Source organism: Cucumis sativus, chromosome 1, assembly GCF_000004075.3.
Source record: "Cucumis sativus cultivar 9930 chromosome 1, Cucumber_9930_V3, whole genome shotgun sequence".
In the NCBI taxonomy this organism is placed as follows: Eukaryota; Viridiplantae; Streptophyta; class Magnoliopsida; order Cucurbitales; family Cucurbitaceae; genus Cucumis; species Cucumis sativus.
Genome location: NC_026655.2, coordinates 1,186,492 through 1,201,966, shown reverse-complemented (window position 1 = coordinate 1,201,966; position 15,475 = coordinate 1,186,492). Strand labels below are relative to the sequence as shown.

General features: G+C 33.3%; 3 protein-coding genes across 5 annotated transcripts; 1 reads left to right on the top strand and 2 right to left on the bottom strand.

The window, feature by feature from the left end:
• The first annotated feature begins 377 nt into the window (after positions 1–377).
• On the top strand, positions 378–4,682 carry LOC101210753 (E2F transcription factor-like E2FE). 3 transcript variants are annotated; one of them, XM_031884806.1, is made up of 11 exons: positions 378–668; positions 765–832; positions 922–974; positions 1,063–1,140; positions 1,209–1,265; positions 1,371–1,467; positions 1,592–1,668; positions 1,757–1,829; positions 1,927–1,988; positions 2,107–2,509; positions 4,371–4,682. In XM_031884806.1, exons 1-11 carry the CDS (start codon positions 580–582, stop codon positions 4,394–4,396), a joined length of 1,083 nt encoding a protein of 360 aa, XP_031740666.1. In that variant the 5' UTR covers positions 378–579; the 3' UTR covers positions 4,397–4,682. The 3 variants fall into 3 exon arrangements, with proteins under 3 accessions (XP_031740666.1, XP_011659112.1, XP_031740661.1); XM_011660810.2 differs by lacking the exon at positions 4,371–4,682 and adding an exon at positions 2,609–3,026 and having other exon boundaries at positions 379–668; positions 1,601–1,668; XM_031884801.1 differs by lacking the exon at positions 4,371–4,682 and adding an exon at positions 2,609–3,026 and having other exon boundaries at positions 379–668.
• On the bottom strand, positions 2,987–6,639 carry LOC101213901 (mannose-1-phosphate guanyltransferase alpha). Its single transcript, XM_004138085.3, has 16 exons — positions 6,469–6,639; positions 6,149–6,281; positions 5,810–5,907; positions 5,608–5,708; positions 5,430–5,508; positions 5,275–5,335; positions 5,075–5,121; positions 4,871–4,963; positions 4,684–4,774; positions 4,436–4,487; positions 4,181–4,297; positions 3,944–4,091; positions 3,685–3,777; positions 3,540–3,608; positions 3,383–3,425; positions 2,987–3,251 (listed from the first exon to the last, which is right to left on the bottom strand). The coding sequence occupies exons 2-16, from the start codon at positions 6,204–6,206 to the stop codon at positions 3,151–3,153; spliced, it is 1,251 nt and encodes a 416-aa protein (XP_004138133.1). The 5' UTR covers positions 6,207–6,281; positions 6,469–6,639; the 3' UTR covers positions 2,987–3,150.
• A 1,435-nt stretch (positions 6,640–8,074) lies between these two features.
• LOC101213657 (betaine aldehyde dehydrogenase 1, chloroplastic) lies at positions 8,075–13,100 on the bottom strand. Its single transcript, XM_004138084.3, has 15 exons — positions 12,937–13,100; positions 12,636–12,778; positions 12,026–12,106; positions 11,795–11,943; positions 11,096–11,188; positions 10,891–11,014; positions 10,743–10,808; positions 10,582–10,648; positions 10,339–10,415; positions 9,943–10,056; positions 9,550–9,627; positions 9,310–9,461; positions 9,181–9,241; positions 8,978–9,084; positions 8,075–8,548 (listed from the first exon to the last, which is right to left on the bottom strand). The coding sequence occupies exons 1-15, from the start codon at positions 13,043–13,045 to the stop codon at positions 8,458–8,460; spliced, it is 1,512 nt and encodes a 503-aa protein (XP_004138132.1). The 5' UTR covers positions 13,046–13,100; the 3' UTR covers positions 8,075–8,457.
• Positions 13,101–15,475: the final 2,375 nt, after the last annotated feature.

Here is a 15,475-nt window from a genome sequence, read left to right as displayed (position 1 = left end):
GCCACTTTACCTTTACCTTTTATATCTTAATTGAATTTTCACCAAAATTCTAAAAACAAAATCTAACTTTTTTAAACCTATTTTTTTAAGAGTTGGATGAATTTTAAAAATGTCTAATTTTGAATTAAAGAGAAACGAAATGAAAATTGAATTATTTTTTACTTAAATGACAAAAAAATTTGGTAAATATGACCATATAATCTATTTTTTAAACTTTTATTTTTGCAATTTTGAAAATGCAAAGTAATATGAACTCTAATATTATAATTTTTCTTTGCTATTTTTACAAACTCCCTAGAAAATTTTAAAATGAAACGAGGGCGAAAGGGCAAAACGGTCAATGGGTAATAAAATTTGAAAAGAGAAAAGAAGAAAAAAACGATAACGCGCCTGTTGTGTGGAACTTGAACTTGAACTTGAACTTGAATCACGCTCCCTCCCTCCCTCTCTCAACGGTTCTTCAAATCTTTTGTTTAAATCTTCAAACCATTCCCTCCAATTCTCCAAATCCAACTCCAACTCCACAAATCTCTTCCTTCGCCACTTCCATCTCCCCCTTCACATAAACCAACCTTACCTATGGCCGCCAATCTTCATCTTCCACTACCGGACTCTTCTTCAAACGCTTACAGCCGGAAGCAGAAATCTCTCGGCCTCCTCTGCTCCAAGTTTCATCTCCCTCTCTTCCTTTTTTTTCCCATTTTCTCTCTACTTATTCAAATTTATCTCATTTTCTCTCTTCATTTTTTTTTTTTTTTTTGTAGTTTTTTGAGACTGTATGATCGAGATGACATTCAGTTGATCAGCCTCGACAATGCCGCATCTCGGCTAGGTAGTGTCTGTTTTTCCTGAATTTTTTTTTTTTTTTTTACTTTCGTTAATTGAAATTTTGAAGGATTTTTTGTTACTGCTATTCTGTAGGTGTTGAAAGACGACGGATCTACGATATTGTTAACGTTTTAGAAAGTGTTGGTGTAAGGAATTTGTTGCTGCTGTTTGTTATTTGTTATCTTAGATGAATGATTCTTTGTTTTTAATTTAACAATTTGCATTTGATTACAGATTCTGTGTAGAAAAGCGAAGAATCAATATCGTTGGATAGGATATTCTGGCATTCCTAAAGCACTACGGAAACTTAAGGTTGATTCTTTTGTTAAAATTCATATTTAGTTAAAATTCAAAAAATTAAGTGGTGTCATTTGTAATAGGAAGAAGATTCGAAGGGAAATAGCTCCTCCGCTATAGATGCCAATGACCGTTCAAGTGTACGTCGAATTGTTACTAAAGCTATCTTTTTTCTTTTGTTATATGTGAATTATGTTTTGTGTATGAGTTGATATGTATTAGTCACAAATTGTTTTGTGTATCAGTTGATAGATGATGAAGAAGAAACATGTTCAGATCTTACATCTGTGAGCCATGATTCAATCTCTGTCATATCTAAATCTTCAACGTCAGTGAGATGTGGTATACGGCAAAGTTTTTGCTTCAATTAGATTAATTTATCATTTGAAACTATGGATAATCACTCTCAGGGATCATTAGGATGTTAATTTCGTTTTAGTTTCGTTCTCAATTTTTCTTTTTCAAGTGGCATCAGAGAATCGGAGGGAAAAATCTCTTGCACTATTAACGCAGAATTTTGTCAAGCTCTTTGTCTGCTCTAGCGTGAGTCATCAAGCAAGATGAGATATTTAATTCAGTGATCTTTGTTCTTATGTGAAAATCATCTAAAAGTTAGAAACTCTCTATTCAGGCCCATCTGATTTCACTTGACGAAGCTGCAAAATTACTGCTTGGTAATGGTGAAAGTGTATCAATAATGAGAAGTATGAATCTTTGTTGCTGGTGAGAATTTTGAAATATTTCTTACGTTTAACAGAATAGGTTGAGAACTAATTTCTTAACATTCTTTCAATTTTTCAGGCAAAGTCAGACGCCTTTACGATATCGCGAATGTGTTGGCAGCACTTCATCTTATTGAAAAGGTAAAATGATATGATATAGTTCAACCTTTGGTCAAGTTTTTGATAACAAACGAATTTGCTAATCTATTTGTAAAAAAATTGGATACATATTTTAATCTTTTGAATTCTACAAATGCAGACACAAACCGATGGTACTAGAAAGCCTGCGTTCAAGTGGCTAGGATGGAGAAGTTTAGTCGAAAATTGTCGTCCAGGCAAGCTGCTTCGATGTGATTCAAATAAAAGGAGTTTCGGAAGCGATATAACCAACAACCACTTGAAGAGAAACAGATTGCCATATTCATTTGATCTGAATAAGAGCCCTAATTCCCAGCAACAGCGGCACGTGCAGCTTGAGACTTGTGGGGTTGAAGTAACCGGTGGCGAATTAGAGAAAGATCTGAATTCTAAGAGCTTCAAATTTGGACCCTTCTCACCCAGTGTTAGAGTGGAAGCTAGAGCATCAAAAATTGAAGCAAAACGGAGTCGTAAAAACTGGGTGAGCCTCGCCTCGACTTACTGTCCTCAGTATCAGAATCAAGGTATGTCCAATTCTAGTTTCTCTTTCAAGAACTCAAATTCACTAACTTTTGAAGATAAAAGTAAACATACAAGTAGTTTTCGTTCATGTGATATTGCAGCTTTAAGAGATTTATTCTCCCATTACAAAGAAGCATGGAAGTTATGGTACTCTGAAAAAAAAACAAATCCCTGAAGCATAATTCTTGACAACCAAAATCTATTAAGTGTAGCATTGGAGTCATCCTTTGGATGAATTTTTTCTTCTTTTTCTTTTGTAGCTTGGAATCTCTTGTTAACCAACATCTAAGTATAGCATTCAAGTCATTCTTTTGATGAACTAATTTTTGAAGCCATAGGGTCCTTATACGTTGGCTGTGCCAACTCCGATCTCCGGAAGCCATCGTCATGGTGTATTATACTACCATTGTAAGATAGTTGCACTTACAAATGACTTGGAATAGCTAGTTTATCTACAAAATATGTAGTTATTGTCTGTATTTTGCAAAATTGAATCAAAGCAGTAGCCAATTTTAAATAGATCTCAATTTACAGAAGTCGTCGTGGACTTTTGACGATTCCACGTGTGTTTTTTTCTAGAACAACAAGGAGGGTAATATGACACAAAAATGTACTGAACTTTTTCTTTTAAAGAAAGGTTTTTTCATAGAATTATTTCCTCTTGAACACTCACATTAAGAGTCTTGTTTGGGAGAACAATACTGTTTGTCACAACTACTTCATCCTCAACCACGACTGCTTCACCTGGATAATAAAACCGATGTTTGTCATATTAGAACCGCAGCTGTGTGGCGCTTCTCGAGAGGGAAAGAAAAGCATTTGTCTCTTTTTTTTTTAGAAGAAAATAAAAGGCATAAACGGGTAAAGAGTAAGACCTAGAATCGTAATTCCCCGCTTTGCATTGTAATCTCCATCAGCCTAGAAAGTAGCATAGAAGGTTGACAAAAATAATTAAAATGACTAACTTAAGTAATGTTGTTGATAAAAATTGGAACCAAAGAAAAAAGAAAAAGGGCTCATTTGTCGACTTACCTGTACTCGAGACCATCGACCAATAGACGATTTCCATCCAACAATTGCATGTATGACAACTGCATTATCCTGACAAGCCAAAAAAATAATAACAAATAAACTTCTAGTCCGAGTCCAAATTTTCTGCAAACAGATAAATCCATACCTTAATTTCAACATCATCAAGGATGATACAACTAATGAGCCTAGAACCAGCTCCAATTCGAGCATTAGCCGATATTGAGACATTCGGACCAATCTGTATAACGGCATAGAAGAGAAAAGCCAATATACAAGTTTAATTTGAATGAAAGTAGAAGAACAACAAGGGACTAAAATTAGAGTCATTGAAATTTGTAAGTCCTGTACAATAATCATTTTGGCTAGAAAATATCATATTTACGGCTTGAGATTTAGAAGGTGACCTTGGCAGTTGGATGTACTTTAGCTGAAGGATGAATATAAACGTCACCGATGATGATAGCATTTTTCATACCATCTCCACTTGCCAATAGGTTGGAGGAGGTGACCCGGAATTGAGCAAGATATAAGCCAGAGCATTTCAACGACATTCTGCAAAATTTTACACGGAAAGATGTGTATAAATTTTTAAACGGTTGCAAACAAAGCTTATAAGTTAAAAGAGTGGATGTAGTACTTACGCAGGCGTTTTGATTTGTTCCCAGTAGTCCATCGTTTCATACGTATATAACTGTTTCTTACCCGCAAAAGGTGATAGAATGTCTTGATCCAATCTTACGTAGTCTTTAGGCAAGCTCCTGTTATCGAACTTTATATTATTAGTAATTTTAGATATCGAGCAATCTGAAAGACACTGATTTTTATATGCAGCTTCGAAGTGTCTGCACCAAATCTAAATACAAAATTTCAACATAAAAGAGAAGGATCCATCCAACCTTGTTGTAGCAGACTGGAGGGCTTCAAAGCTAGACAATCGGCTCAAATTTGCTGCAAAATAAGATATAATTGAGAATGGACAATAAACTATCTATAATATGGTGATGCAGTTGAAGAAAGAGTTTTCTCCCCCCTTTGAAAATCAAGCCAATAGTGGAAATTGCTTCAAATAAATTGACTTCATTATTGTATAACTACAGCAATTTGAAATCATCTTAATCATAATTTTCATGTGACTATTACTCACCTCTCTCTTTCCGCTGCGTCGAAACACCTTGAATTGTGGAAAATATGTCTGGTGTAAATATGTAGACACCACAGTTAATGAGATCACTGACCTGTTTTGGAAGATAAAAGCAGAGGAACACAATTGAAAATCCAATCAAAAGAGAAGTAGTAGTGCTGAAGTTGAATGTTTTTTTTAGTTAGCATACAAAAGTTTCGGGTTTTTCCGCATAGTGAAGTAGTTCGTTTGTTATTGGATCCGCAATCAACTCTCCAAACTGGTGAGCTGCCTCAGCTGATACCTAAAAACAAAACAAGGATGAAGGACAACATTGAAGAAGAACCAATAACCTGGAATCGGAGGCATTGAACTTTAAAGAATCCAGCTTAAGAGCTAGGGCGTGATTACTTACTCTGATTACGAGGATTGTTCCCATCCCTCCATAACTTTTGTGAGCATCTGTAGCACATCAATCTTATTAATGGTAAAGAACCTATTAAGGCAACCATTGCAACTGTTTCTTACATGAGAATCAACCTTAACTCGAACGTAGTACCGGCATGTTGGGGAAGGGGAACAAAAGATTGAATCAAAGAAAAGGAGTACAGCTACCTAGCATTTTCGGGAGTGGAAAACTCGAGCAAACGTCACAATTCAGCAAGAAGATATGTGACTGAAAACAAGATTATAGAAACATTAGGAGATCTAAAGACATTGATGAATCAACTTAATAGACAAAATTGGAGAAGAAAAGGTGAGACGAAAACCGGACTGTCTTCCATGATAAGATCTCTGAAGTGAAAAAGTCCACCAGCAGAACCATGTGGTTTCTGTTCCTTCAAATATCTAATCACCACACACAATATCACAGCAATTCAACAACAAACACAATAAAAAATGAGAAATAAACACAACTTGGTGTAGACTTTGAAAGGAAATGGCTACCTAATAGGAACTTTCAGTTCATTAGAAATGGAAGATAAATATAATGCAAATTCACGCTCCTCATAGAAACCAACAAGAAAAATCTGAGCCAGATTTGGAATCTGTAAAAAAACAAAACAGAAACTACATCAGTTTGATAAACAGAGTGTCCATTCAACAATCAAATGACAGCTTATTCCATTAAGATTTCATGAACACATACCCTTTTACAAGCTGAAATTGGGTGATGCACCATTGGTTGTCCAGCCAAAGGAAAAAGAGGCTTGGGAATATTCAATGACAGAGGTCGAAATCTAGTTCCTGTTCATTACGAAGACTAGAATGAGCAAAAAACCCAACCAAAATACGAACTAGATATTTGAAGAATATGATTCTTGTCCTATGAACAAAAGCTGGATTCTATGAACCCCAGATAGAATCAGAGAAACAGAATCAAGTTTTGCTGGAAGAAGAAGCTAAAATGAAGTCAGATTTGAATGTAAATGCATCAAACAAACTTCCCTCCAAAACAAAATAGGAAGAAATAAGAAATTTCATATACCTTTAGTGGGACCGCCGACCATGATCACAGCTACAACCTTCTCCTCTGTGCTCCCCATCGTTAATCGAAGCAAACCCAGATCCCAAAACCCACCAATGAACTAATCTCAAAATCAAGAATCCCTCGAAATAAACTGCGATTTCTCGATGTAAGAAATGAATAATCAGAAATCTACATAAATGGGTAATTAATTTGGCGCGAAATATACACAACCCAGAAATGGTAATAATGTTTTGTGAACAAGATCTCTAAATTCAGAGAGAAACCCAATGAAAAATTCAACCAAACAAACAAACAAACGAAGCGAAACAAACAGTGACCTGATTTCAAAGAAGAAATACGAGATGTGAATTAATGCAGTTACTTTGCCAGTTTCTTACGATGACAGGACAATTCCAGCCTGAAAAATCAACTTTCCATCTCTCACTTCCCACGTTTTTGAGGAGGAAGAAAGAGAGATTTATGGATACTCAGCCAGTGGGAAATAATGGCAGAATTAAGCAGTGAAATTGAATTGGCCTGTCCCATCATCAAGGATAATGTTGGCCCATACTTCAGTCAAAACCAATTTCACACTCAACTTTCTGAATTTGTCGGTTGAAGGTTCCTATGCATAAAAATTTTACCCATCTCATGATTATATCATACCCCATCAAGAAAAAAAAACTAAATATTCTATAGAACAAATAAAATTTTCGTACTGTAACGCATCTTTAGGCTTTCCTTTTTTGTTTTTGAGTATTTGGGTTGCCTTAATATGTTGCATTTGTGATAATTTAGTGAATATTTTTGAACTTTTCTTGGACAAAGAATGATGGGATAAGAAAAGACATCATTTGTGTTTGGAAAGAGGGAATTTGAAGGAGAAATATCAGACAGATTTGTGGTTCTTTCTTGCTTTTATTGCAGTGATTTGTTAAACTGTCATTATCAAATACACTAATTATAATGTTGTTTCCTTCAAAAAGACTGAATAGAAAAGAGTCAATTTCCTGTTTAACGAGAAAGAGGCACTTGAAAGAATAAGCTTGTCGGACTAGTGCATCTTTGAATTTCTATGGAACGTTTAGTTTAGATGAATTGAGTTGGTAAATATTATAGAATAAAATAATTAAAGAAGGTAATGTGAATAACGAGGTAATCACTCTTTTAATTATTAATGAACCAAATAATGAGTGAGTTCTTTTACGCATCCACTCTAATTTGGAGGTCAAACGTCCGTAAGGGTTAAATGTTTTTTTCAAATATTTTTCCTTTTATCTAAGATGAGAAGGTGATGGAGTAACTGATTTTGATGGTTCTTTGCTTATCCCTCCTTGAAAGAAGTTGTCTATCTCTCATTGAAAAGATAAAAAAGCTTCTTTAGTGAAATAACTAATTAGTGAGGTAGAAAATCGAGACTTAAAAGTTATATTGATTTATTATTGAACAAAGCTCAATTCGGCAACGAAGAAGATAAACTACAACATTTGATAAGCTTGAAGAAACTTAGAATTTAGTATCTACCCAAATCCAATCAAGTATTTATGAAGATTTTTTCAACTATATTTCTACTAATATATAACTTGATCAAATTTTTAATTTAATCAAATTGTTGGGATGGTTGCTTATAATATACATTTTATATTATTTTGAGTTGAAAGAATGAGATTACCCATAAACAAGTTGCTTGACAACATAGGAACCAGAGAGATCTCTTTCTTATTTTAACTTCTGTTTATTCCTTTCATTATCATCTTTTATTTATTTATTATCATTCTCAAGAATCAGCCAAGATTCAATAATTGTGTAAAACAGTTGTCAAAAGTTTCAAATTTGTATCTTTATGATGTTTAATAGCATTTAAAATTGATTTTCAATAGATTTATGAATTTTGAATTGGAAAAGGGTGGTCGAGATCTACTAAATTGACCAAAAAGATTAGGGTTCATCGTAGAATCCCATTTAGGCAATTAATACTAGAGAAGGAATCCATGTTCTTCCTCATAGTTTCAAAGCCAAGATTTGAGAATGATAGAAGAAGACTGAAAGAAAGTGCCTGAATTCATACAAAGGTCAGATTCTATCATACAGTAATTCCTTTTTTCAGGCTACCAACAACTCACTCCATTTTCTATTGACTCACAATCATAGTATCTAATGTTTGAAGTAAATTGAATTGAGTTCTTAACCACAAACTAACTGAACTAAACAGAAAACTCACAGGACAGAACTACTTGTGCAAGAATTTCTTCACCCAACTTTATTCTCCCGCGTAGACTTGGTAGTAGACGAGAAGTGCTTATTCTGAATCAGAGGGGTCGTTTCTTTTACAGTTTAGAAGGAGATTTGTACCATCCCCATGGTTCATCGGATATGTATTGAGTAACCTGCTTTACAGTCAGATAAGTATCAAGTCCCCTGTTGATTGAACAAAAAAAATTAGATAGTCAGTACATGTGCTGCTGATTCAAATGTTAAGATACTGACCAATGAGGATGCATGAGTTGTTTGAAAAATCATGTTCAAAGCTATTTCAACATAAACCTATGTTTCTTAACTTCCCAAAAACGTGCTTCGTGGAATAGAATCTTCAATTTTTCGTTTTTTATATAGGCTCAAACTTGTTTAAAATTAATAGGTTTGGAAAGTAGAGACAAGAATAAAGATTATATTCCCAAACAGCTAAATCTTTTTATGTCTTAAAAGATAAGTCAGACAGAGATTTAGACTAAATGAACGCTTTGGGAATCCACCAAAAAAGCTTCTTAATTGAACTTCTTTTTAGGTATCTTTAAATTAACCTTGAGTAGATTATCTAGCAGTTTTTAGTATAAAATGGAAATATACCATTCCCCTAGCTCTCGACCAAAGCCACTCCGTTTGATGCCTCCCCATGGGGCTTGAGTGAAGCATGGTTGCGAGCAATTAATCCACACAATTCCTGCCTGAAAAGCCTGTTGGGAAGAAATAAGGAAACACGAAGTGATCAGAAATTCAGAGGTTTCTCGTTTGCGTATGCCATATAGGTGCTTGATAATTCCAATCCTCACCTTGGCTACACGGTCACACCTTTCTAAATCGTTTGATATTACAGCAGCACCTAGCCCATATCTGCAAAAGATCAACTGAACGTCAGGAAACGGTTTCCAGCATAAACTAAGTGGGAGAATTTTACTTACATTGTATCATTTGCTAATTCAATAGCTTCATCTTCAGAACTAAAAGTCTTTACACATAGAACAGGTCCAAAGACTTCTTCTTTCCATATTTGCATGGAGGTTGTAACATTAGTAATAATGGCTGGTTCAACGAAGTATCCCTTCTTTAGGTGCTAAACATAGTAGTGACACATTTTAGTTAGTTCTAGTTAAACAAAAAAGAAAAGGAGTAAATTTGATGAGAAAAAAACTTAATTGTACCTTAGGGCGAACTCCACCATATAGAATCTTTGCACCTTCTTGCTCAGCAGTTGAGACAAACTTCAATACTTTCTCATACTGAATTTTACACCAAAAATTAGCTAAAGAATCAAACAATAGGGTAAATATAATAATTTAAGCCGGTGTGAATTGCATGAGTTGCATTCTTTAACTTATCCCTAACCTTTCATGGGTTTACTTTTTAGAAAAGCACAATTTGTAGGCTATGAAATATATTAATATATGAGCATATATTCCTTGAAAAAGATAGCCCTTCCAGGTGTTCTGTCCTATTATTACCAAATGTCCATGTCCATAAACTATGAGTGACAGTGAATTGTTCTTTTCTTTGTCATACAGAACTCAAGAAATGTAGAAACATATCCCCCTCACCTGTCCTGCACTAACAACAGGGCCAAGTCTGCAACCTTCTTCTAAAGGATCTGAAATCTTAATGTTCTTGCACCATTGCACGATCTTATCCAAGAATTCATCAGCAATGTTTTCCTGAAATAACAGATAGAAGAAACAAATATAAAACTTGAAAAAGAAAGAATAAAAATGCTTAGCTTATTAACTAAGTCAGAAAATTTTTCTACGAGATGGCCTTGAACACAATTATCCTTTCCTGGGTTAGGACAAAATCGTCTGCTCCATTGAACCCAAAAGATACTACCAAAAATAAAGTGTCTATATCCATGGGACAGTTAGGAGGAGAGAATGATCGTATTTGATAGAAATAAATATACTTAATTTCATACTGTAAGAAACATCTAGATTTCTACATACGTGTACAAGTAGACGGGATGTGGCACTGCAAATCTGACCATTTGTCCAAAAGCAACCAAATATTGCCCATTCGGCAGCTATAAATCATAGGAAAAGAAAAACAGTTAATAATATCAAAACCACAAACAGCACAGATCCAATTCAAAAGCTTCAAGGTAGCTCGCTTTGCAAAGGGCAATTTCTTTTATCAACCATGATAAACTAAAGACCATGATAAGAAAAATGTGCTCTAAAGTTACTGACCCTTGTCAAGATCAACATCATCAAAAACAACAATGGGACTTTTTCCACCAAGTTCCATGGTAACAGGCTGCCAAAGAAAACAGGCAAGGAGAAAGTGAGTCAAATGGTAATTTAGAACTTCTACTAATCAAATGTAAATGTATACTGTGCTGAAATTCAACCTTGACAAGTTGAGCAGCTGATGCCATAATCTTGCTTCCAGTAGCACTACTCCCAGTAAATGCAACCTATCATCAAGTATTCTCTTTTTTAGTTAGACAACAATTTATCCTTAAGGATACAAGTAGATGCCAATAGAGATAGCGATACCTTGTCGACATGAGGATGAGATGCTAGAGGAGCACCAGCTTCAGGGCCGTATCCTGTCAGAACATTCAAAATTCCAGATGGAAGACCAACATCTTTACATATTTCGGCCAGTTCCAAAGAGGTGCTGCCCAAAAAAAGGTATTGTGTAACAACATTTTTTAAAAAATCACAATAAATAAAGTTCATAAAATCCATAATCACTTACACAGATGCAAGTTCTGATGGCTTCAAAATTGCAGCACATCCAGCAGCCAAGGCAGGTGCAACTTTCCATGCACACATCAATAGAGGATAGTTCCTTCAATAAAAGATAGACATCAGCAAAGTTTAAAGCTTATCAAAAATTAAGATAAGCACCATGCTAGAGACTGAGAACAATGATAAAGGTAGACAAAGAGAACAAAAAAAGAGAGCAGAACAAGATATGACTCTGGAGGTTAATAACTAATAACATCCCAAAGCATGACTCTTGTCCAAATTAAAGGTAAAATGAAAACTATGAACCAGAGTTACTCAAGTTTGGGTAACATATCTGCGATCAACAAGTATTGAACGTCCTAGTATTTTGAGACTTGTTGGACCATATGTTGGACAACCTAACATTCAATCCTTGTTCTACATGTATAAAACACTTGTTGAACAAACATAACAATTAAACAAATACCTCAACAGATTTACTTGTATTTGAAAAATCAATCCAAGTAATATATATTTAAGAAAAAATTGCAATATTTAATATCCTAATGTTTAAGTTAATGAATCAACAGTTTCAAAGTTGAGAGACAGTAATTGGCTATGATTTAAAAAATAATAACAAGTGTAGTATTCCAACAAAAGTTGAGAAGCTATGCCAAGAAAGAACCCCACTAAAAAAAGAATCAAAGCAGTAAGAGGCAACAAGTACCAGGGAGTAATCAACCCAACAACTCCAATAGGTTCTTTTAGAACATAGCTCTTGAATGTATCCATGGGAACATCAACAGGAGCTTTCTGCTTTGCATCCAATCCTTCAGCAAGATCTGCATAGTAATCGAAGCACCCAGCAACATCGTCCTGTACAACACCAACAAACATTGATGGTGATGAAAATGTTACATTCAATGCATATCTTTAAACTTTTTATTAATTTCCATACCATGTCCCATGCAGCTTCTTCCAGAGGTTTTCCACAGTCTATTGCCTCAAGCTTTGCTAATTCCGATTTCCTCTCTGTTATCTATGAGAAAACAACAAACAGAGTTCAGGATGGATGACATTAACACTTAACAAAATAATAATAACAACAACAACCCAACTGCTTAACATATCCAATGGGAGAAAAGAATCCCTCAACATGATAGTAAAGTTGAATTTATACGTGATATAACTTCCAAAGTCACTAAAACTTTTCGACTCTCACAATATAAATATGAATTTAAATAGAACTCGTGCAAGGTGAGTAATCCCCATGTTGTAATAAGCTAGGGCAGTTCACTACAATGAAGTATCATTCCTAAGACGAGATATAGAGCTATAAAACGGTTCCATCCTAATATCTGATTTTTCCATGAACTATAACGGGAAGATGGATGGCACCATATTTCTCACTTTTTATAGATTCGCATCAGAAACCAATTCATGGGTTCAATCCACTAAAATCATACACAAATAACAAAAGCATCAAAGATCCTTAGCATCAGTCCAATAGGAAAACAGAGAGCAAATCACAATCAAATAAAAGTAAGACATCCATGTAACCCACCGACCTTGGCAGCAATAGCACGCAAATACTTGGCACGTACAGCCCCCGAAGCAGAGCGCCAATCTTTGCCTTTATTCCTCGCCAGCGCTTTTCTAGCAGCATCAACAGCTAACTCTACATCTTCAGCAGTAGCAGCAGGAATAGATCCTGAAGCATATTTGGTCAAGTAACACAAAAGTAAGACTCAACCCACTTATAAACAATCCATTCTCAAACAACTTACAACTTCCTATCGTCTTATCTTCTGATCCCCAAAGCAAATTAATGAACAATCATAATTAGTAAAAGAAAAGAGAAGAAGAGACCGATTGTTTCTTCAGTAGTGGGGTTGATGACGGGGATGCGTTTCTTGAGAACTGGTTCCCTCCACTCGCCGTCGATGAATAGCTGCCGGGTGGGAATGGAAATCGCCATTACTGCAGAGCTCTTGTCTTCTTCAAACTTCAAAGTAGTGAAGGTTCGGGAAATGAGATGATCGATTTAAATACTCAACTATGCTAAAGTTCTGAACTACTTTTGCGGATTTTTTTTTCTCCGTACTTTTTTTTTCTCTTTCTGAATTTCGTCCATGAATTTACTATTTTACCCCTACCCGTCACAAATCGTTGAAAATTAATATTTCCGATTAAGATAATTACTACGAATATAAAAAAATTTGAAAAAAATGGACATTTAAAAAAATTTAAAAATAAATTCAAAGAGTGTGAACCTATAGCAAATTTTTTAGATAGTGTAAATGATAGAAATTGATAGACTTTTACCATTGTTATCAATATCACAAATATAATAATATCGGTGTCTATCAAATGTTTGTTATTAATATAATATAAAATTTTGTCATAGTTTATAAATATTTTGTTAAATTTACTGTTTTTTACGATACTCCAAACAAAAAAACTAAAATGTGATTGGAAGAGTTTAATAGATTTCGCTATGTCTTGAAAAGAATCAATAGAAAAAGAAAGAATCGGAATTGATCGATATATTTCTCGAAACAAACGAAAACGAAACGAAAGACGAAACATAAATCATGGATCAACTAAGCCAAGCCCTCTCGGGGACTTGCTTAAGAATAAGAAAGAGGAATCTCATGTAAATACCATGGAATAAGGTTTGATCCTATTCATGGGGATTCCGTAAATATTCCATTCCAAAAAGAGAAAGTTTGAAACAAGTGGGATTTTTTTTGGAGTAAAAGGTTTTTCTTTTTTTTGTATGTGAAAATGATCATATCTAAAATAAAAATAAAATCAGTAAATTGTAAAAATGACTCTAAAAATATGGTAGTGGTTGTAATTACCATCTTAAATTTTTAAATACAATAATTTAATTTTAAGGTGTTAAAAATGGACCGGTAATTATATAAATTGAACTCATAAAATGATGAAAATTGAGTTTTCGAACAATAAATTTACACCCCACTTAACAAAACTAACTACTAAAAGATAGAACTAATTAGACGTAATTTTATAAATGTTATATCAAATATTATATTGTAGTTTTTATAATTCATGTGAATATAAAATATTTGAATAATTGGAGAAGAAAACCAAGTTACTAAAATGTTTTATTAATAAAGAAAAAATCAAAAAATGTAATTAAAAATAAATAAATAAAATAGGGCCACGTTAAGATAGAGATATTGGTCCAACAAAGAAATCTCTTACACCTCACATATTATACATTACTTTATTATATAAAATCAACATGTTGAGATGGTTCACAATCACCCAAAAATATCCCTAATCTTATTTTTCTAAAAAAGAATTAAATTACTCATTTAGATATATTTCTTTACACACATATATATATATAAAGTTAGACAATGAAGCAAGCATGCTATGGTTGTTTTTCTTTTTAAGAAAAGTATTTCTATAAAATTTGATTTAGGTTGATTTTATCTCTAATCTCTCCTTTAACGTTTTTTTGTTGCATATAGTGAATGCATTATAACATAGTTGGAATGGGTTTGCAGCTATAATCATGTTAGTGGCATATTTTGGTGGAAAAACTAATTTTCAATCAACCCAGGTTCACTTGTGAAACACAAGGATTGAAAAGTAAATGAATATGAATTAAAGCTTTTATTTTGATTGACAAGCATTACCTTTTATATGAGAATCTAAATTTGGTTATTTATTTTATATTTTAAAATTTCATCACTCGTGGGTGCATCTAACTACTTTTTCCCTAAAGCTTTTATTTTTATCCTTTTAGTTCAAGAATTCTATGCCTAAGATATCAAACATTCAAATTCGATAATTATCTAACAATATGCCTTTATTTTTATCTATTAAATTATAATTAAAATTGTCGAATTGTATCAATAATAGATATTGATAGTATATCAGTGACAGTAATAAAAATTTAACATCGATAAAATTTAAAATTTTGCTATAATTTGTAAATATTTTAATTTATTTTTATATTTTAAAAAATAAAAGTTGATTTAATTAGTGTTAATATTAACTCTAATCAAATTAAATAGGTTTTTTATGAATATTTTTTAAATGGAAAAGTAAATTAAAATATTTAAAGCTAATGAGAATTTGATAGAATTTACTATGTAAATAATTTGTAAAATTTTACTATTTTTGAAAATTCTTCATAACCAAAAATAAAAGAAATTATATCATCAAATGAATAATATCTTTGACGGCACGTGGGAGTGACAACTCACCTCGTAGGCCCACCAACTTCCATCACAATCTTTGTATTTATTTATTTATTTTAATTGAATTGATATTAAAATAAATAAACAACATTTTTTCTTTAATTTTAATTTAATTGAAAATTTGTACTTGGTTGTTTATTTCATTATCTAATTCGAAAATATTAGTTTTG